At 37.0% G+C, this 22,525-nt stretch overlaps 1 protein-coding gene across 1 annotated transcript in view; it reads right to left on the bottom strand.

Moving 5' to 3' along the window:
* Window positions 1-11,436: 11,436 nt before the first annotated feature.
* The window catches only part of EDNRA (endothelin receptor type A), a 32,140-nt gene continuing 21,051 nt past the window's right edge, over window positions 11,437-22,525 (bottom strand). Inside the window, exons 4-8 of the mRNA XM_027890656.1 lie at window positions 21,958-22,156; window positions 18,014-18,166; window positions 15,771-15,904; window positions 15,287-15,395; window positions 11,437-13,368 (exon numbers count right to left, since the gene is read on the bottom strand). Coding sequence (XP_027746457.1) covers window positions 13,228-13,368; window positions 15,287-15,395; window positions 15,771-15,904; window positions 18,014-18,166; window positions 21,958-22,156 — 736 coding nt within the window. The 3' untranslated portion in view covers window positions 11,437-13,227. The remainder of the gene's footprint in view (window positions 13,369-15,286; window positions 15,396-15,770; window positions 15,905-18,013; window positions 18,167-21,957; window positions 22,157-22,525) is intronic.

Here is a 22,525-nt window from a genome sequence, read left to right on the forward strand (position 1 = left end):
GCAGTGCTTTGTCTTTTTCGAGATCTCTCCCAGGTTCAGCAAGAGGGATCTGCCAGATACAACTAAACAAACAAGATCTTCCTCCCTTTCTCTCTTGCTTCGTTTCTCTGTTTCTTTCCATATTTGTGGTCAGTCCTAAAAATGAAGAGGTAAGAAACATAGTCTGAACTTGATCTTTCTCTTCAGGAGTCAAAGGGAAAAGTCCTTGTGATGTTAATTAAATTAAAATTGGGCTCTAAGTGGAAGAAGATTTTTTGGGGAAGTTTCCAGTATAGTATCCATTATACCTAAAACTAATGCATTTCTGCTGGGATTTGTCAGAGCTGCTATTCCTACCAAGTCAATGTGTGTCTCAATACTTTAAAACAAATTAATTGAAAAGGAATTTTATAGTGATTTAAACTCAAATTCTCTGAGATATGGTCTGTTAAGTGGCTAGAAAGACAGCTAAAAAGGAGAAAAAGAAAAATAAATATGCTTTTCTTTCCAGAATACATGCATGTTTTTGCATGTATCCTTGCAAGGATATGTTTAGCTAACACGTTTGTAACAGCTTGTATATATGACTAGGCAGTCCTCATGGCACAAAATTGCGCAGACAAAGTTTTTTTTGAGAAATGTTGTTGTAAAGACACATGAAGAGTTGGAGATGAAATGGACTTTAATACCTGCCAATATGTAAACAGTAATGTGACTGGAAGATCCCTTTCACACTAAATAAATTTCTACATTTCTACATATAGATAGCTATTAACTTTTAGTTCAAAAAACACAGTTTTTCAATAACCATGAAAAATCATTAAACCAAAACTTTGCCTTCTAAAGGAGCATTTTTGTTTAAACATGACAATATTAGAGGCTTTTTTTTTTTTTTTTTTTTTGTGCTGCAGCCTAGAAAAATCCATGAAACAGACTGAAACCCCCTGAACTGGGCCCCTGAAAAAAAAAAAAAAAGCTTTTCCATATTTTAAAGTGGCTTTTTAGGCCTCCTGAGTCTTTCTGGCACATCATTCTCAGACCCTTATGGACTGGGATGCTGCCAAACAGCTTTTTTCCCACAAAACTTTAATAAACTTTGAGTGCTGGACAGAAGAGTAGTGCAATTCCCAAAGAGAGATTTCACTACAGGATTCCAAAATGTGTACAATATAGAAACTAGCCTTTGAATGAACCCAGCAATACTTTTCCTTGGATTTCTTACAAATGCAAGACATTTGGTTCTGTGTCTCACACTGGTTTAGCATTTTGCTTTTCTCTTCCCAGCAATATGATTCCTAATATTGTTTCATAAATCAGATGTGCTTATTCTAATGTAAGTATACTTTGTTTTTGGCAGACATTAAGACACACATTTACTTACAACCACATGAAAATATTTCTAACTATAAAGTATTTAGAACACATGGCTCAGAAGAAGAGATGTAGGGGGAGCATTATGGGCCAAGTTCAGCTCTTAGTTACCATGACTAGAGGAAGTGATTCTAAGCAAGTCTGTAGCATTTTTTTGGACTGTTACCCACTGCTGGAGCTTGCCAAAATTTAGCATCATCTAATTTTCCATTAGAAACAAGAATATCACTGCCATTGAAAATGAAGCTTTTCTGTATAATTGCCTTTTCTCTCCTACACTTGCCTCTAACTCCTGTGCTACCTGGTGTTTGGGGTAAGCTCGTTTCCTGTTCCAGGTAGGCATATTGTTTGTTCTGTGTGTGCTTGAAGTAGTTCAAAGCTAAAGCGTTACAAAATTTCTTCTGATGTATTTTGAAGGAAGGCTGTAGGAGGTGGGGAATAGAAAACTACAGCAAAAAGATCCACATTAGTCATCTCAGACTCCCAGTCAGTTGCTGGGAATAGCACAGCTGCTATTCCAGTTGAGGGGCAGGAACCCTGAACTTGATTGTTTCACTTAATTTGTAGAGTGTTTATACATCAATACACATGGAGCATTTCTACATCGGGGTCATGACAAGCTTTTCTGAGCCAGCATTCCCAGGTGCATGTGAGCCCTTCTGTGGATTTGGGTGGGAGTTGCTTTGACATAATTCAGAACAAAATTCTGAGTCAAACGGTTAATTCAGTTCTGAAAGACACTCAGACAGTACCTGAAGGAAGACATCGACTCACCTCTTAAGTATCTCGTCCTTACCCTGCTTACTCAGGCAAAGCTTCCACTGATTTCCAAGAATACAGTTTAGCATGTAAAACAGCAGTTAGTTCCATTCGTTGTGAGCTTTGCTAGAGCAAAGAGAACATAATGATCTTCCAAATGATATACTTCCCTTGCAAAAATGTATTTATATTTACTTCTATGATTCTGCAATAATACATTCTGTAGACAAAGTTTTCCATGCTTTGTCATCCTTGAGCTGTTTCCTTTTGGAAAGCTTAAAGGAAAATTTATTCAGCTACAGTTACAACTGTAATTTAAGAAAAGAAATTTATAATCAGCTTCAGAAATGTACATTTCTGTGATTTTGCAGTATTCAGAAACGAATCACTCCTAACATATCTACACTTTATAAATTGAATTAAGCAAGGAGAAATATCTTTGGTATTTGGGAGATAGATGCAAGGTCCAGGATAAGTTTAGTTTATGGTAATCCCTGTGCAACTGGGGAACTTATAGAGGCAGTTGTGAACAGTGTATACATGTGTTCAGTACAAATATAGAATCATAGAATGGTTTGGATGGGAAGAGACCTTGAAGATCATTTACTTCCATCCCCTCTGCCATGGGCAGAGATGCCACCCAGTAGACCAGTTTACTCAAGGGTCCATCCAAACTGGACTTGCATTGTGAAATCCTTATGACTCCAAGTGTTACCGGTGATTAAGAACCCTAAATACAACAGTTTTAAAAGGAATTACTGTGAAAAATCTCTCCCATCTTGAAAATAACACAGTAGAACTCAGAAAAACAGACAAAAGGGCAAAAGATGATCAGTGTTAGGGAACAGCTTTCATACAATATATGAGTAAGCAGATTAGTCAGCCTGCTTTAGGTTTTTAGATCCTTTTGATCGTTAACACAAAGAAGGACTGCTCATATTTATACAAAACAGATGTGATTCTTGTGCTGGACAGAAGTGTCTTAATTTTACATGGAGAGTTCTAATCTATTTTTATAGCATTAATTTTTTCCTGTACCATTTTTAAAAAATTTACTTCTACTTTTGAAGGACCTCTCAAGAAACAGGTTTGTTCACTCCCTAAACTGTGTGCTACTGAAACTGAATGTTTCAAATCACAATTGTGTACTCTGAGTGCAATTATTTCACATACAATCACACTACAGCCGCATATTAAATCCGTGTCTTGTGACACTTAATGCCTGTATGTATTAATCCCAAACTGCATTTCTCTTTCTTGGTGCCATATTTCAAGTGCAAACAGATCACTTACTTGGTGTTCACAGTCACCTGGAGGTCTGTTGCCATGATTCCATCTTCCCATTAGAGATTAGTTTCTGGTTATCTTCTTTATGTGTATTTCTTTCCTTTTTTACCAATTGATTCTATTTATCTTCTGTCTGTATTTATCTTTTTAGGGTTTAATCTGTTCTATGAATTTATTATAAAATTAAATTGATTTACTGACTTGTTTGTAGTAAACCCATTATTTTCTAAATCCTTTTGGGTTTTTTTAACATAGTACTTTTGAAAGGTGTCAGGCTGATTGTCCTAAAACATAAATTCTCTAGCTATGCTGACATTATGAACAATACAGCAAGGGCTGTAAGCTCCGACACTGATAAATTCCACACATTTCTCTGTTAATACACTTCAAGTTTGACAGGAAAGGGCTTTTTCTAGGCAGTCTTTATATTGGTCAACCTTTATACTGGAGAAATTACTTATGCAGCACCCTTTCAACTCCACAGATAGAAACAAATATTTTAGGTTTGGGTTTTTCTTTCTTGTAAACATGCAATTTTGGGACAAAAAGCTAGTTTGCGTTAGGTTCCTCTTTAAAGATAAATTTTGTGATTAGAGTCCAGAAGAGATTTTGTGTTCTGGACCTTTGTTCCTTTCTTAAAATTCATAGCAAAAATCATGACTGCCAAAGCTACGCTTGATCTAAATAAATTCGTTTGGGTACCTGTAACCATAAAGTGCAGTTGCATGCCAGATTGTTTGCTGTGCTGCTGAGCAAAGTTAGGGCTGTCTAGGCTGAACTTTTTGTCTGTGTCCTGAGATTACAAATACTGAATCTAAATTAAAATTGCTTTGGCTATATCTGTTTGTATTTGTAGTTTGACAGTTCTGAAACTAATCCACTGCAAATTACACATCAAAGCATAAAACCTTTTGCTTCCTTGAAGTGAATCAGAAGCATTCATCTTTCTATTGACTGTGATTCTGAAGAGGCTTTGAGAGAAAAGCTGTGGAAAACTGATAGAAAGCTTTTCTTAAAGATGGAAAACTCATTTCAATACCAATATTTAATTGTATTTTCCCCTATTAATTTTACACTGTTTCCTATAATCGCCTACCCTAAAACTGTTACAGTTTAATCACTTTATCTTCAGGAACTACATGGACAATTCAAAGTATGTTCACATGAACTTTTGGTATAGAGGAGTAATACCTAAGGCCAACTTTAGGCCTGGATAACATTGGCATTTGAAGTAGTGGAAGCAATCAAGAGTTCAACACAAGTTAATTCGTCCTCCTTATTGGCAATGCTAAGTCAAGAATAAGAAAGGATCTCAGAAAGAAGGACAAGATAATAGAGAAGTTGTCAAAGGCAAACTGTAAGCACAGAGTCAGAGAAATAGGAATTGAAAATTTTCATATCAGATTTTCAAATTTTCAATTTAGACTCAATTGTCAAATTCCAATTTCCCTAACTTATGTATTAGACTATTCAAACAGATTGGAGTTTTCAACTTCCAATTTCTGTAACTTGTGTATTAGACTATTTAGAAAAGGTTTCTCTTACCTTGCAGAGTTCTCGGGGTTCTGTAGAGTTTGGATAATGAAAAATAGTTAACACTCAAAATGCACATCACTACTCATCATCAATCTTGTAGTACTAAACATTATAAAGCTTTGGGGTTAGTGTTTCATAAAATTGCTGTGCAGCCTACATTGCCAGGGGCTTGCAGAGCATAGTTTTGGGGAAAAAAAATGATTACAGTATTTATACAACACGTAGTTAAAGTAGCATTTGGAATAGATTTTCAGCTCCCTGGTGAGCTCAAAATTGTTCTTGAATTGCATTGTTTGTTTATTTGAGTTGGTCACTCCTTTCCATTTTCCATCTCGGCACCCACTGAGACAAATTTTTGCTAAAACGTCTGGAACTGTGAACCAGTTCAATGGGTAGCACGGCAATTTGGGTTACAAAGTTGTGGTAAGCTAACCTTGCTTGAACTAAGACATAAGCAGTATATTAAATTAGTTATCTGTATTCAGTTTTGAGACTCAACATGGAAAAAGTCAGCCAGTTATCCAAAAAGTTATGTATCGTGTGGCATTCTTGCTTTTGGTTCAAGGGGCCGATTATTGAAATTTTTGAGCAAATCAAGTAAAACGTAATCTGCTGTTACCAATTGGATCTTTGTAAGAACTGCGTCAGGTGTGCTTAGTTATAGACAGCTCCTTTTCATGTAACATCTAATTATTTTTCATGTAAATACATTTTCCATATTATTATTTTGCTTATTTTATTTACAATACAGAACAATGTTTATGAAATCCCATACCCGTGGCAAAAAAACTGCAAAGTGGGAATGACTGTACATGACAGTTCTCATGCAGTGTTTAGTTAGAGCGAACTGTGTTTTCCCAGAGCCTAGAAAATACATCCTTAGAACAGTTAAATACAGAAGATGAAGTTTTCTGAAAGGAGGCAGATCCCAACGGTCTGTATATGAGGAGAATTGTAAAGGTTTTCAGTTTGAGTCAGCAGGGTAAACCCCCACAGAGATATTTTTCTCTTGTACGTATCAAATTCTTGGAATATAACATGCTACCTCCCCTGCAGTAATAAATATTGATCCTGTGATTCCTCTGACATGGGATTACTTTATCTCTGAGAGATAGGTGCTCACACTATAATACGTCCACATTGATTTCAGTGTAGGCCAGAATTGTTTCGGTAAAAACTGATCTGCATGATTGCAGCAGGCATGTCAGGGATACATAATGTTAGGATGTTCCAGCCGACAGTACCTGCCCAATATCAGCCTGAACTATGAAGAGGACACATGCAATAAGGGCACTGACACAGGTCATTCCATTGTTATCTGTTACAATAACAAAAATCTGGGAGGAAGGACAGGATCAGGACAATAATCTGGATCTTCAGAATATCAATGTTCTATTATGCAGATTGTTCCCTACAAGTAGACAGTCTTCCTGTTTCCTATTCTGGCCACCTGGCTCTGTTGGTGGTGTGGTGTGAGGGGAGAACCCTGTTACCCCTGATTTTTATTAAGGTGATTTTATGGGAGAAAAAGTGTGCCTAAGCTTCTTCCCCCACCTGAGCATATGAGATGATAATTTCATAATTATTCATCCAAGCTCCATCAGACATTCTGACTGAAATCCCAGTCCTGCTGAAGTGATGTGGCAACTTTATCTTTTACTTCAGTAGATTCAGCATTTTATCCCAAGTTACTACTTGAAACCTAAGATTAGTTTAATGTCTAGTTTTAACTTTGATTGAGATAATACCTTCAGCTGACAAAATAACATCCTTCCTAGTTTTTTTCTTATTTCAATCAGTGTAGATACATTCAATTCTTTTGTGAATTATAATCTTGGGTAAGTAAAACTAGACTGACTGTCTTGACATTTTCATACTTACCAAGCAGATGATATAAAATAAAATAAAATTGATAAAACATATGGAAGTCTTTAGCTGGAAATATGAATTAGTTAGGAATTCCATGTCAGAGATACAGTTCGTATTTAAGATCAATTCTAGTCTGAAAAATCTGACAATCTTAAAAATGATTTTGATCTTTCCTTAGCTCCTTTTTTACAGTGAAGTTGTAGCCCATAATTTTCTTTGTAGAGCAAACTCATGCCTTTATCCCACTGGTATTTCAAACAGAAGCTTAAACAACTTTGGGTGTCCAGGCCAAATTCTTTTATTTGTCACCGAGTGAATGTAACCAATTTTCAAATATATTACTGTGCTAGTTTGTCCTCTAGAATATTGAATGTTGAACAAACTTTGATTGTTCTGAATGTATTAATTCTTTTTGTATTTTTTAACAAGCAGTTTTATGTGATAACATTTTGGTATTTGATTCATGTCTTTAGTTACAGCAGTGTGTAGCATATGTGGTATGGAAGTGCTCGTAGTTCAATTACATGGTATTTTCTTTCTGTTTTATCTCTAAATAGCTCACATTTTTAAAGTAAATGGAAGATCAGTTTGTTAGTTTATTTTTTTATATTAATGAACTTTGTATGGAAGAACAACCACTGGTTAAAGTTCTGTGCAAGCAAATTCTCATATATACAAATGTTCTTGGAAAGGAACTAATTCAACATTGTATTCCTTGATTTTGGAGTAGTCCTTGGTACTGCAGTTGTTGCAGTTCATTTGTGGTACAGGAAAGCCAAAAGATGCTGGATATTATAAAAAATGCTAGCCAAAGACTCTTCTGCAGGGCAAGAAGGCAATGTTAGTTAACAATAAGCATCTCCCTTTCTTCACAACTATCTCTGAGTTTGAGATGTGTCTTGAAATTAGTACTTTAGAGAAGTAGGGAAATCAAAAAATCTTGCATCGGAGAGTTATGTCTTCCTAATCCCCAGAATTTAAACCTATTTTACATTCTGGAGCAAAAAGATGTATGGTCCTTACTGTATTTTATTACAGCTCATGAAGTGTGGACTTTCTCATTATTCATGTGAACACCTACTCTTTTTTTTCAATTAGAAAAAGTGATATAGTTTCTTATTTTTTACGAAAAAAATCAATGTATTTTCTACTAGTAGTACTGAACTGTGGTATTCATTTGTCCCAAGAGAAGTATGTTAATTTTCTGTTTAAAACTTGACTCTAAAAGTTTGTGACTTTACTAGGAGTGTGGTTTAATTGTGCTTCTATATTGGAATATACCATGTATCTGTATTTATAGTGGGTAGATATTTGGAAAAAAAAAAAAGATCCAAATACTTTATTCAGAGGCAATACCAAGGAGACCACTGTACAACAGTTTTGGAGGGAAAAGACAAAAGAACTTTAGACAGAGACATTTCAATAAATACGAAGTGTGGCTACAGGTTGGCACAGTGGTGTCTAGTAATGATGGATTTCTAATCTTCCCCTCCATTAAAAAAATATAGCAGAATGCATGTTCTCTTGGATGGCTTAGAACTGCTTCTCATTAATTGTTCTGGATGCTTGATTCAGTAACTTGCAGATTCAGTCTTTTTACTCCCAAGGACTAAGACAGTGTGAGATTAAAGTAAAAGCCTTTTTCTGAGGTGCACCAAGTTATTTCCAAATTATTGATTTCAGAGCAGTTTACAGACACTCAGTTACGCTGAAAAATGTGGGCAGAGTGCTGCTGAACTACAGATGAAGTCCTCTTTTCTTATCAGCTGTACCACTTATTATGTTGAGCTTTATTATTGTAATAATAAGCGACTGTACTAATAGGACTGCAAAACTGTGACAGAGGCAGTGGTTTCTGTACAGGGAAAGGGCTGATTCTAAATGAGATATGAAAGGTCAATTAATTTTGTCTTCCTTTAAAGAAAAAGTGGAGATGACCTACATTTTTTATTTAGTTCTTATCTTCCTTTCCCACACTTGGACTAATGATAAGTTGTGTTTCTTTTAGAGCCATATTTTAAACATGCCTGATTTGGGTTGTTTTTTTGGTGTGGTTTTTTTTTTGTTTGTTTGTTTGTTTGTTTGTTTGTTTTGTTTTTTTTTCTATGCAACTTGAGAGCTGTTTCTGGTCTATACACTTTTTATGTGTCTTCTTTTCCTCTGATTTTGAAAATAATTGCCTTTATTTAGTCTCTGAAAGAGCAAGGAGCGTAAATTAGGATACTTTGCTGAGCCAAGCTTTGCACAGCTGATTGTCTGGAAGAAACTCTGCAAGGCAATGTTAGCAGGCAGTCCTGGTGGTTCTTCTAATGAAAATATGTCCTTTGCCTCGGGGACATTTGAGCTGAAATCTGTTCATACAAATGCAGCAGAATTTGTATTTGTACCCTGTCTTCTCACAAACTCATAAGGCCTCACAGAATCAAATGATGTAGTAACAAGATTGCAGGAAATATGTAAATGATGAAAGAGAAACAGAAAAAAATAACTAAAAATTTAAAAAGTAACTAATTCCACAAGCAACAGAACTTACAGATACTGGCTTCCAAGGGTTTGTGTGTTGAAGTTTGATTCTCAGATGTCTTACAGATTGCAGGCTCTGATCAAGGCTTTTTCTGCATCTGTGATGTTCATAACATCTTTCTATCAAGCGAATTTATTCAGTAGGTATAAACTGCATTTCAGAAATTTTCTGCATACAGCACAAGTACAATTTGGATCTTCCACCCATCCTGCAGTTTTGGTGAAATTCTCTGTAGCTTCATAGTGAATTTACTGTTCTGTAAAATTCATTGAAATTGGGTAGGGGGGTCATAGTTGTTTCTGAAGGATGCAGGGAAAGACAGGTAAATGCCTGAAACATTCAGATATGAGGGTTGCATAAGCATCTTTTCACAGAACTGAGCTAATAGTTCTGTCAGGTGAGATTTATGATGAAGTACTTTTTTCCAAAGCACAGGAGCTGGCTAAGTCAGGTCTGAAGCACAGTTTCCTGTGTAAGTAAATTGATACAAACATATATGTAAGTGAAAACCTATGTATGCTGTATCTTTGAGGCAAATAAATATCAAATGCATCAAAGAGGAAATGTTTAGTGAGGTAGTTTGAAAACAATGCATAATGAAAATGAGGAGAATAGCTGTATTCTAAAATTAAAGAAAACTCTGCAAAGTGTTTGAAGTTGGGTTGTGAGACTGTCAGTGAAATTTTACACTGACTGGACTGAAAGTAGTTGGGAATTCTGAAGTCCACAAAAAAAGATGAATGTGATAGTTAAATTGATTTTGATTACAATGAACAGATGTTACAAAAAGCTTATGACGTTAATCTGAAACTTGTGGAATAGAGGTCCTGTCAGCTGCAGAGAAAAGCTGGGCTTGGTTCAGCTGAGAGGAGTGCAAACAGCAGGCATAAAAACATCTATAAAAGTAAGAGAAGAATGGAAGAATGCTTGTTCTAGAAAGTTCTTCTGATGTAAAAGAGAGCGCAGCTTCTGTGCAACACCAGAGAAAAATCCCAACTAAATCCACATTGGGTTTGATGCACAAAAGAGCCAGAGCACCTTTTTGCAGAACTTGGCAGCAAAAGGAAAGGTTAAAATTCAGAAAGATTTAATTTCAGAATTGTGGAAGACTTTGTTGGTTCTATTGGAAAGGCAGCTCTTTCACAATACCAGGAGGAATATTTACTATTCTCAGCAGAATGAAGAAGAGAGAATTAAGGAAGTACCTTAGCAAGTTTTTGAGAAACAGTCCCCCCCTCACCACAGCTGCCACATCATAACACCCTTTGTCCTTACAATTGGTTTGTGAGTGGGAGCAGCAGCCACCACTGAACATACAAGAGCAAACATGGCAAAAAAGCGTATGAGACCTCCCAGGACTTCACTTGTCACTGCTGTTTAGGCTCTGTCAGTCCTTCCACAATCTGGAGGAGGTGAAATGAGAATCACCAATTAGTTTTTGCAGGCTTTGATCTGTAAGGAAGCTTCAAAAAATAATTGTAAAGGATTCTAAAAAATGCCTCTCACAATATATATCTGTTTTATCCTCTTCTTTCCTTTGAAAAGTTTTGTATTTTACAATGCTGCTGCTGATGCCAGTCGGCTCTTTGGGGAGTAGGAAGATGGTTTTTCCATCTAGGCTGGACTGGTTTGAAGTATGCTTTGTGTGTGTGCACATCCATGTCTCTTTGCCACATGAGAGAGCCAACTATTGGGTTGAAAGCAACAGATGCTGGAAGTGTTAATGCTGGAAGGAAAACTGTTAGATTTTCATGATTCATGCTTTGCATCAGTGTGGGTAAAGCATAAAAATGGTCCATTTCAGGACCATTTTTTGTAGAAGAACCCTACAGTTTCTGACCTAGATTGTCTCTACTGCTCACTGTCCTACATAGACAGGTAGAAACATTGTCTCTGAGTAATCATGATTGGTTTGCTGGTGTATGAACTGTTTTGGTTTATCTACCCATCAGATAAATAGCAGAAAAGGGGAATGTGCATAAAACTTTTTCCTGCCTTGAAATAAAGAAATCCACTCCTCCATTTTCTGTTTAGCTTTGTCATCTCCTCAATATGTTCTGTCAAAGAAGCAGGGAAGGTTTTAGGGTGTAAAGAGACTCAGTAACTCAATCTTTTTTACTCATTTACTATGATTTTTGATACAGTTTGAGGATGAAGTGTTTTGAGTAAAAGTCAGCCGAGTCTCATTCCATACCATGCTCTTAGGCACTACCACAGAGCACTGTCAGAAGACTGTATTTAGGTTTATAACATATGAACATAGATTTATATGTATTTATACACGCATATATGTCACAGAGACAAAAGCACAAAAATACATAAACCAACTTAAAGAACCTTTCTTTAAATATACCTTTGAAAATTGGTGTGAATGTAAACATTGGGGGAACTTGTGCAGCAGAAGTCACTGTAGGTGCTAGCATTTTGACCTCTTAAATAAAAATATGCAGGATTATATCTTTCCCTTGAAATGAAACAGATGTTTAAGAATTTGTGGAATTTTGATTACTACCTCTTAGCCTAGCACAAAGGATGCTGTGAATTGCCTAGCAGATTTGTGCATGAGACATATTATATATGACATCACGCTACTTAATTCCACTTTTTAGTGAAAGGCTACCTATTAAAAATTTTTATTTTTAATAGGCAAACAAAGGAATCTCTTGCCATGTAGTCTTAATGGATGGAAGTACTAAGGAACTCATCAGTTTACATGTATGCAAGCAATAGCTTCTATATCTTATTAATAGCATTTTGTATGTTTAACAATGCCGATAACATATAAAACCCTCTTAAAATCTTTGAACATTGTGTAGATAAATAACTCTGTAAGCAATAAGGCACAAAATACCCTTCTGCACATCCAGCTCTTATGGACTTCCACAGTTCTACATTCACTAAGACTATAACCTCATGTTCACAATATTTAAGTAGTAGTGTTATGCATAGTTGCTCTGATAATAGCTGTATTCTCAGAACTCTTTGGACAGCTTTTATAATGCTTCACTCTGTTCCACTGACCATTATTTGAACTTAGACTTAATGCAGCTGTAGTCTAAAGAGATTAAAAGGTTCATATAGTTTAAGAATTAACATGGCAAGTTAATTAAAAACACATTGCCCTCTGTGAGCATCTTTCATTATTTTTGCTGTTACAGATTATGTTTATTTTGTACAGAGCATTACAATAAATAACACAGTATAGTACTGTATTATTAATACCTCTTTTTTTGGTATTAATCTGTGCTTAAGTGCCAAATGTTGATGCTATTTAAATGGTCTCTTCCTATATTTGAATACTGAAGTGCTACAAATGTGAACTGCCCAGCTAATGTCCTGACCCACTGTAACATAAGTAAATAAAATGCTGGTGTGGACTAAAACATTTTCGAACATAACACCTGAAAAACAGCAACAACAACAACATGCAAAACATACCGGTGCATGGAATATATCCACCACACAAATAAAAGTTAAAAAAGACAAATGGGCAGAGATAAAATATAGTCACAGACAGATTCCATTTTGATATCTTCTGAAAAAATTCCAAAGTGATTAATTCTAGGTGACAATCAGGCAAAATGTATTGTACCAGTCACGGACACTGGACAGTTCCTGCCTGGTTCAGAAGAGCAAACCACCTGTGCAGTTCAAGCCAGTTTTTGGGTGTCATAATCCCATAAATATCATTTCCAAATGCAGAATCACCATCCAGTGGATCTCAGTTCACAGAAAATCATAGTTATAATCAGTCCGCCTACTCAGTCACTTCTAGAATTAGGTACAATGGTGCACATATCTGAATTATTATGGAACAGTCACTGGGCTTCTTGTTGCAATAGCTTTGTAGTGACTTTTTTTTTTCCTGTTTCATTGCAAAATGGTATGATAGTCCTTAATTTTCAGTTTATGCTGTCTTTATGGCTGCTTCGATCTGTATTGTGATTGTTTAGTTCTTGATTTTTCCATTGAATGCTTGTTCCATTCATGGGCACTGAAGTCACCAGACTCTTAGATTGGGAGCAGCAACAGCAAAGACATGACTGGAAATAAATTTTAAAAAAAGATAAATAAAAGGTTAAGACAAATCTATCAATTCTATGCAGATTGCCAGCCTTATTTTTCATTTAGAAATGAAAAGACAATTCTAGCTGAAGAGATTGGTAGCTGCATTCAGAGAAATTTTTATCCTAGGATGCAAACAATTCTTGTGTTTAAACATCACAAATACAGCAAATTAGGCCCAACCTGTGCCTCTTATTTAAGAAAAACTTTCACAGTATGAAAATTTTTTTTTTAACTGAGGTAAGTAGATTGAGAACTGGCAGAATTCAATGCATATTTTTAAGGGCTGGGTTGACATTTTTCCTCCTCTTTTTCACTGTATTTCAAGCTTGGGGATCAGCATGCTGCTTAGCAGAGAAGAGAAAAGAAGAAAATTCTCCAGCCTGTGACTTGGGTCTCTTCTGACATCTTAGAAGAAGATAGAATTGTTTAGGAGAAAGGACAAAACATACTGAGGTGTATTATTTTGGACAGTTAAGAATAAAAGGCCATTCAGGGCCATACTCCCAGGTTGTTCACAGGTTGCTGTGTTCAGTTGTCTCTTCTGACAGGAGCAGAAAGGATTCCTCAGCTATCCCCTCATCCCTTCACAAAAACTAGTGCCTAATTCTATGTAGATGGAGTGTCTGCTTGAGGGGAAGGAGTTAGGAGTCTCAGAGGAACAATGCCAATAACAGCAGTAGATCCGTGAATTCTGTGAACTCCGTGAGAAGGGGATGTTGCAGAGGTAAAGCCAGATTTAAGATATAGGTACTGTATGGGTGGGTATGTAAAACAGCAACAGAGGCAGGGTGAGAAACACAAATTCAAAACTGAATTAATGACCTTGATACCAGGAGGCAAAGGGAAAGCTGTGATGAGAAACTGGGAAGGATAAAAAAAAATTGCTGACAATTCTGTAATTAGAGTTTTTGGGTGGGAGTTATATTTGGAAGGACAAATGGGAAGAATGAATTAACATCATGAAGAGCAGCCTGATAATACCCTCTGTTACTTCTCCCTTTCACCTGAGGGCAAGTTCAGGCCTATTATCCTCTCCATGGTTCCCAAATGAAGTAGGGGACAGTAAAAAGCAAAGCAGACTTATTTACCATGTAAAAATACTCCCTTAAAATAGTTTGTAAATCTGAGCAGGCTATAGATAAACAGGTATTCACTAGTCTAGTAATTAATTATGTTTTTTTTCATTATGTTTTTTGGGTTCTGCCTATTCTCAGACTTAAAGTTTAGTGCTGTCCTGTACAGTCCTGTCATCTTTTGCTTTTCTTTGCAGATAAAGTTATTTTAGTCTTCCTTTTCTGTTTCATTCCTTTACCTCTAGTTTTTTTTTTTCTTTCTGTATTGCCTTTACTAGGGGGACAGGGACTTGCAGAGGCACATTGTCACAAGGAAATTGTTTTAGCCTTAAAATATATTTGCATGTGTAGGAACTGGAAAAATGCAAGTAGAAGACATAACGTGTATTTAATGCCAAAGTCAACTCAGGTACGAGGGTTGGTACCTGGTATTCAAGGCTGAACATTTTAGTTGTTAATGGGATTGTTTTGTGCAGGCATCTTGGTGTCATCGAGAATGAAAGATATGTTATCAACCAAATTCTATTTTGTGTACATGTCACATGTCACACATTGTAGTATTTACAAGAGCATGTCTATCTCAGTTTACATGTTTACAGATGAGGACTTTGTCAAACTTATTTATTGGTTTAGCATTTCAGATAAGTGGGTAGTTCCTCTTTCAGTTTGGTATGTGTGCTATGTGAGCTGCTGAACTGGACAGTTTATTATCTTTCAGTCCTTTGCATTCCTCTTCTCCCAGCTGTTAGAAATAGATAACAACTTAGTGGTTTAATACAGTTAGTTAACTGGACATGAAATCTTATCAAGAAGATCTTACCTGGAAACAGTTTTTAAACTTCTTGCTCACAAAATACAGAGCTATGGGGTTTATACAAGAGTTCATGGTTGCCAGGTTGATGCTGATATAATCCAAAGGCAGCAAGAAACTAGGCAAGAGAAAGCAAAACATTTAAACAGTTCGTATGCTACACAAGCATCCGTGTTCTTTAAGGTTACAGTCTCTTCTGTCACAGAAACTTATTCCCTCTTACCTAACTCCCTCAATCTAATCTTGTACCATGCCATGTCTATAATAATCTATCTCACAGAACTTCAACAAAGCCAGAGGAAAGTGATTGAAGTGGTGACAGACAACATTTATTGACATTATGCTACCCCATTACAACTGAAACCACTGAAAATGGGTGCAGCTGAAAATCAAAAACCACAGTTGCAAGCACAGTGACATTAGTCATATAAATTCCAAGTAAGGCAGCATTATACTTTTTCAGTATTAACTACTGACACACAAAATGAAGTACCTGAGCAGTTCACATCTGCTGGGGTCTTTTTCATTGTATACCATTTTCTTCAAAATTCGGCTCAAATGGAGAGGGAACCAGCAAAGAGCAAAAATCACGACTAAACAGAAAACTGTCTTTGCAACTTCTCGACGCTGGAAGAAGAAGATAACAGTGTACACTGAGTGCCTTATTCATATTGGCAGGTGATTGTAGTGTAGTAATGTTGGCAGCAAAGTGAGTCATCTTGATTAAGCATGCAAGATTCCCAAAACGAAGCTTCCAGAGTGCCTGATACCTCTGAGAGCTTTTTTATGAGTCTTGTCCTGTTCTTGATTCTGGCCATCCTCAACACAGCCTGCTCATCACTGGAGCAGCTGGAGCACATAGGTTATTGCCAGAGCACTGTAGAAGTTAGCCCAGGAAAATCCATTGCTAGTCTTTTCTGAATACTTTCCCAGCATTTCTTACTCCTTTACACTGGATTAGTTTTCTGACAATCCCTCAGATAAACCTCTTTTGTCAAAAAGACACATAATCTGCAAGAAAACCTTTTCATGTGTGAGGCAACAGTGTGCACACCTGCTTGATAAATGACTTGTACCAAATCCTTGATGTGGGGCAATGCATAAACCCAAGGCACCTAAATCAACTTGCAGTAAAAGTTCCATTCAACCACATACCTAGTCAGGATGTCAAATTCTCCCTGATATATTATTTTTCATTTAATATGTATAGTGTTACACAAAGGGATACTACACAGTATATTAATTTTGTGATCCTTACTGTGTGATCTTGATGTTTTCAAGCAAATAGTTCCTCTACAAACAACATTTTAGAAATGTCTGCATTACAGCTTAATCTCGAAATATTTAGTCAGGAACTTAATTTAATTTAATGGATATTTTATGTGGCTCTAGAGAGTTACAGATGTTTTAGTGGACTCTTGACAATGCATACCAGGGGTGTTTGGTAGGCATGGGTTTAATAAAGAGCAACATACGAAGCAGTAAGGATACTACTACTGAAATTGCCACCATAATGTAACAGCAAAGCACTTAAGGACTGTCATTAAAAAAACTTGAAGTCATAAGTGTTGTTAGGCTTTGAATATGACTATTATAGTTTCCTCTTTTTTATAATAGCAGTTTTTATCAAAATATGAAAATATTGTGACTAGACATTACTGTGGACAAGGCTGGAGGGAAGGAAGGAAGGATGGATGAAAGAGGGGCAAAAGGTGATAGTTAAAATGCATTTGTAAATTGTGGCATAGAGTCATCCTCCAGCAGTCAGTTGAGTAGCTTACTGGGCACTGCACATCAGGATGGGAAAGCTGGAGGGTGTATTTCCCCACCTCTTACATACTATTCTAGTTCTAATGGGTGGAGTAGCTCGTGTGTGGCCCTGGGACAGACTGTGCTCCAGGCTGTGGGGCCTGAGGAGGGGAAAAAGTGGAGGAACTGCACAAGGGGAGGATTTTCCGGTCAGCCCTGATCTGGAATGAACCAGCAAAGGAGGAACCTCTGAGAGAACTCGCTCTGATGCAGAGAGGATGGCTTTCAGGATTCACATCTGTGAATATGGCATTTGAAAGAAAGAGTGGAATTTAAAGGGCTGATGTTATCGCAGGGGAAAAGCTACAGATTGTTTTTTAAATTTCAGTTAGGCACTAAACATCAGACAGTGCTGCAAAAACTGCAAAGCGAGACCTGACTGGTCTGTGAGCGACTTTGTTCTGTGATCATTTGTTTGTACTGTTCTCCCGCTGCTCTTTTCAAAGCAGCTACAGCAGTGCTACTGCAGCAGTGCAATAACCCTGAAAAACAAAATCCACTCTGTTCTAAACTAGGTTATTGCTTTTTATATGAAACTAAAGTTACATATCAAAGACTGCCAAAAGGAGGGAGGTTCCACGGAGTCATATCTTTATAAATAAAAAGAAACATTTTTTTGGCAAATCTTTGTAGTTAAATTTCAAAGCATTTAGGCAGTAGGGATTTGAGGTTAAAGAGCACGACTGTCATACATAGGAAAGGAAAGAAACTGGCTAGTTTTTTGAGCATACTGTCTTCAATCCCTCCTTATAATATGATTTAGTCTTTTGTTCCAGGTTTAAATTGATATCTTGACATCATAAACAACCTACATCCTCACTTTCTACTTCTGTAGTTTGCTGTATTCAAGTACACTTTGAAACATTTCTAAGCTAACCCACAGAGAGAAGAACAGTACATTCAAACAACGGTGTTTCTAATATTTACCTGCTTCAGGTGTTCGCTGAGAGCAATTCTCAAGTTGCTGTTTCTTCTGTTTAACATTTCACAAGTCATTAGCGTGTAAAAGATGGCAGTGCACATCAGTGGCATGCAGAAATAGAAACCAAACAGCCACCAATCCTTTGCATCTTTGTAAAACTGTAGATAAAGTAAAGAGAAGATTTTTTTTTTTTATGATTTGATGCAAAATACCACAGAAAGGTCCCAGAAAGCATGACGGTGCACTTTTGTCTGTCTGTTTTCTTATTGTTTATCTGGTTTAGACCAACATCAAAATGGGGATTGTGACAGTGTAAACATTTACTTTAACTCACAGATAGCCTGCCTATACCTTTGTTGCAATCTGTCTTGGGTTGGAATTAATTCCTATTAGTTGTGCTTTCTGAACATTTATGGTCCTTCATGAAACCTGGAATCCAGTTTCGTGAAAAAGACATGCCAAAATGTAGACAGTGTCGGTTTGAGATAACAAATCTTACTAAAAGCCTGTCTCAGGAAATGCCGTTTACCTCTACAGCTTCTCTCCTGATTCCAAAAAAGGAAAATTCAAAATGTCTTGTAAGTTTAATCACCTTTCGTTATCAGTGAAAAGGTTAGCAGTTGGTTTGCTTATGTACTGGGCAGATAGGAACCACTTCATAAGTGTTTGTGTGATATATGCAAAGCTTAGGGCCGATGGCTTCTGGTGGTACCATTACTTTTAACCCTTTGCCAACCATTCATACCATTTGATAGAACGGTACTTAAAATTCTGCTGTGTAATTTTAAGTATTAGCTGTGATGTCAGCAGTGCTGTAACTTAATACATTTACATGTTATGGGAAAGATTACACTTTTTGCCCGAACAAACATTTAAAATTACTTTTTTTCTGTAGACAATCATGTTTTCATGATTGTAAATATTGTATCTTGGTTTTTAACTTTCATGCTCAGCCAAGAGTTTGCACTAAAATATGTAAAATATGGCATTTTAAACACTTCCTGCCTCTGTTATTAGTGTAAAAGGGATGTGTCATATTCTTTCCCCTATCTTGTTTATTCCTAGTGGATGTGCTCTGGTAACATCAGAGTTCCCACACCAAATGTCAAAATGCTTATGACAGGATTTTATGAACCCTGTTTGAAAAGGCCAAACTTTTGACGTCTTGTTTGCAGTTAAAACCAAACAGTACTAAAGTTTGAAAAATGAAAAAAATCAATGTGATTCATACAGTAGTATTTAATAATGTTCATTTTAAAATCCACTTTAGTTATATTAGAAAGTTGATTTATTAAGATACAAGGAATGCTTTTGATTTTTCTCCTCCCTCTGCCCCAACACAGCTGCACACAGAATTTGGTAATTTAGACTACACTGCTGGTATCTAGGCCACAATCCCACCTCACTTTGGGACACTGCCTCGTGTTGATTAACTTGTTTCCTCCTCCTCATTAGCCTCCTCCCTGAGGAGGGGCTACAGTCTGCTGCATAGTTGCACTTTCCTTGGGGGCAGAAATTCCCCCCCTGGGAACTGAGCTTCCGCCAGCAGAAAACTGGAAAACAATAATGCCTCGTGTTGGAAGAGTTTGTACTGAGGGCAAATGTAATTGCTGCTCCTTCTGCAGAGAAAAGGATTACAAATACATGGAGATAATTATATTTTCCATGGCAAATTGTTCCAACTCGGACTAGAATTGCACTGGCTGGGCAGCACAAAATGTGTACTGCATGAATCCATGCCATGTTTACAAGCAAAACTTCCTGTCCCATCAGTCTGCCAGGTTTCATGAGCTTTGCCTGTCTGTCAGGAAAACACACACTGAGGTCTGTGTCACAACCCTGACCATCAATTCTGTATGAGGACTTGGCTTGGTGAAGTTATAAAGCCTACTCAAAAATGTCTGTAAGTGATTAATTGTGGAATCTGAGTCTCACAAAGCTTACATCAAAGCACAAAAATGGGTTGATTTAAGAGAAGTAGACATTCCTTTGTTTGTCTTGAAAGCCCACATGGAACTGGTTTTCTACAGGAAATGTGCATTTTAAACAAGTTTCCTAGTGCACTCAGCCTCTTGGGAGTCATGGTCTAGCATGAATCTTTTGAGTCTTTCAAGGATAGTTTTAAACAGAAATAAAACTCCTATTAAAAACAAAAGTTAATAATAAATCCTTCCCAAAGTTTAGTAGTTGTTTGTTGTGGTGTTTGTGGTAGTAAATACTGTAGTTAAGGTTAAAGTGGTATTCCCATTTTAATCTCATGTTTGTACTTGCCGGCAAAACTTTGAAACACAAAGCTCTCAATTTTGACTGACACATCCAACATTTACTCTGAGATTGGACATAACTGCTGGTTTGTTTCCTTGAAAATCAAACTGGTGTGGGGAGGTTTGGCACTTTTGAATTATGCTAGGCAAGTAAAAGATGCTAATTCCTGCTAATAAAACATACCATGCTATTCCACTTCCAACATTAAGGCCAGAACAGTAATCATTAAAATTAGCATGCCTGTGGAAAACCTGAACTATAGTGTTTTTGAGGAGAGAGAAGAGAAAACTATTCTTTTTCTTAGGGAGAGTGGAAGTGAAGATTAAACCATTTAATTCAGGCACACAGGTGGAGAAAAACAGCCATTAAAAAGTGGAAATTTGCTGCAGTGTGCATTTAATAAATCAGAGTCCAATAACTACACTATATACAGTCACACAGTCTGTGGAGTTTCGAAGAAAAGATACAGTAAGTCCTGGGCAATGCCTCTTGGTCTTCACATGCATTAATTATTTCCATTAGGGAATTCCTTTTGTCTTCTCTTGCAATTGTCTCTTGCTCTTTTTGCCATCCCTGCAGTCTGTGCAAGCCTACCAAAGTGGAGGATGTTCCTCTGAAAAAAAAATCATCCACACTTTTTGTCTTCCAGAATGCCTAGCTCCATTTTGCTCTATCCTTCTCAATTCTAGGCCAAGCTGTGTTCTGATCCACTAAAAGGAGAAGTGCCAGACACTCAAAAAAGAGAAACTTTCACTGTATCATGAAAAAGTCTCCTCCAGAAAAAAAACCAGTTTGTCTCAAGGCTGAAGACCTGGTCCTATCTGCCTTCTCTGCAACAAATCAGAATATTACTCCTTTTTTTTTCTCATTACTGGGTGAGTGGTACCTGGCTCTCCTGTGGGTTCACAAAGAAAATATTAAGGTATTTTCTCAGTGTAAGGTAGAAAATCACTATCCCCCTATGCAGTAATCTGTTAATTCTAGAAGTGACTTCTCACCAAACTTGCTTTGAACAAGCTAATGTGGGTATTGGTGACTGTTAAACTGCAGGAGCATAGAGGATGAGGGCTGTGAAACGTGCCAAAGCATCCTGGTGCGTCTCAGGCACTTCTCTTGCTCTTGAGATGCTGTGTGTAGATGACAGCTGACAGCGCACAAGCTACCCAGGCTGGAGGTGTGGGCCTGTCAGCTTTGTGCTCATGATTCCTTGTAAATGAAAGGATTATGTTTTATTTGACTCTGTTAGTGTGTACAGCATGGCCCCACCCTTTTCTTTATGTGCCAGAAGAGTTGACTACTGCCTGTAAAATGATGACTAATCATGATAAAACATGTGTTTTGACAGTTACAAGCTCCAAGGTGTTGTACCTGGAAACTCAAAACCTTCCAAGGCTCTGCCTTCCCTGATATGTCCCTTGACTCTACCTTAAGCAGGCCTTAATTGCAAATGTTTGTATTAAGAATCCTTGGTAGTGAAGAAATGAAAATGTTGTAAAGTCCCATTTAGCCTCTCTGGCTGAAAGTAGAGACAAGTCACTGTAAACATAGGATACTCTTTGCACCAATACACATTAGAATACATTTTGCACTTTCAGGCATTAATAAAACCTATTGAAATCCAATATGTTAGTTCTCTAACCTATATACTGTGGATTCCAGAAAGAGAAGAAAGGATGTTACTCACCAACATAAAATTATTTGTAGGCTTGAGCATGCAGGTGACATAACTTTCATCCTTGTATCTGAAAGGTACCACAGCAAAACCAATTGCTTCTGGGATAGCCAGTATGAAGGACAGAAGCCAAATGGAGAAGATTTCAATAGCAGTGATCATAGGGATTCCAATTCCCTGAACACGGCTCCAGGAGGCAACTGCTCTGTACCTGAAAGGGACAGGCATTAGTTTCTAAACTGCTTATTTTACTTCCCAAAAGTAATAGCACCTTCCTATTTGGAATTACAGTGCTACACGGAATATCATGGCATCCACTGGTGAAATATTCTTCTTTGGTTGAGGAGAAAAAAAGTCAAAAAAGGTTTTTCAGCTGCTTAAAAAAAAATGTCAGAATAAGAAGTCACTGAAGCAGATTAGAAATTGTAAGGAGCTGTGTCATTTTACTGTCCTGCAGGTATTATTTTCTCCCTCAGGCATGCCCTCATTTTCTGCCCCCCTGAGATACTTTTGGATACATGCAGCTGCCACCTCTATTCTTAACAACTTCCCAAGATGAGAGCCGAGATTAAACTTTTCA

This window comes from Empidonax traillii, unplaced genomic scaffold, assembly GCF_003031625.1.
Source record: "Empidonax traillii isolate 1590-97213 ecotype Southwest subspecies unplaced genomic scaffold, ASM303162v1 scaffold293:size840699, whole genome shotgun sequence".
In the NCBI taxonomy this organism is placed as follows: Eukaryota; Metazoa; Chordata; class Aves; order Passeriformes; family Tyrannidae; genus Empidonax; species Empidonax traillii.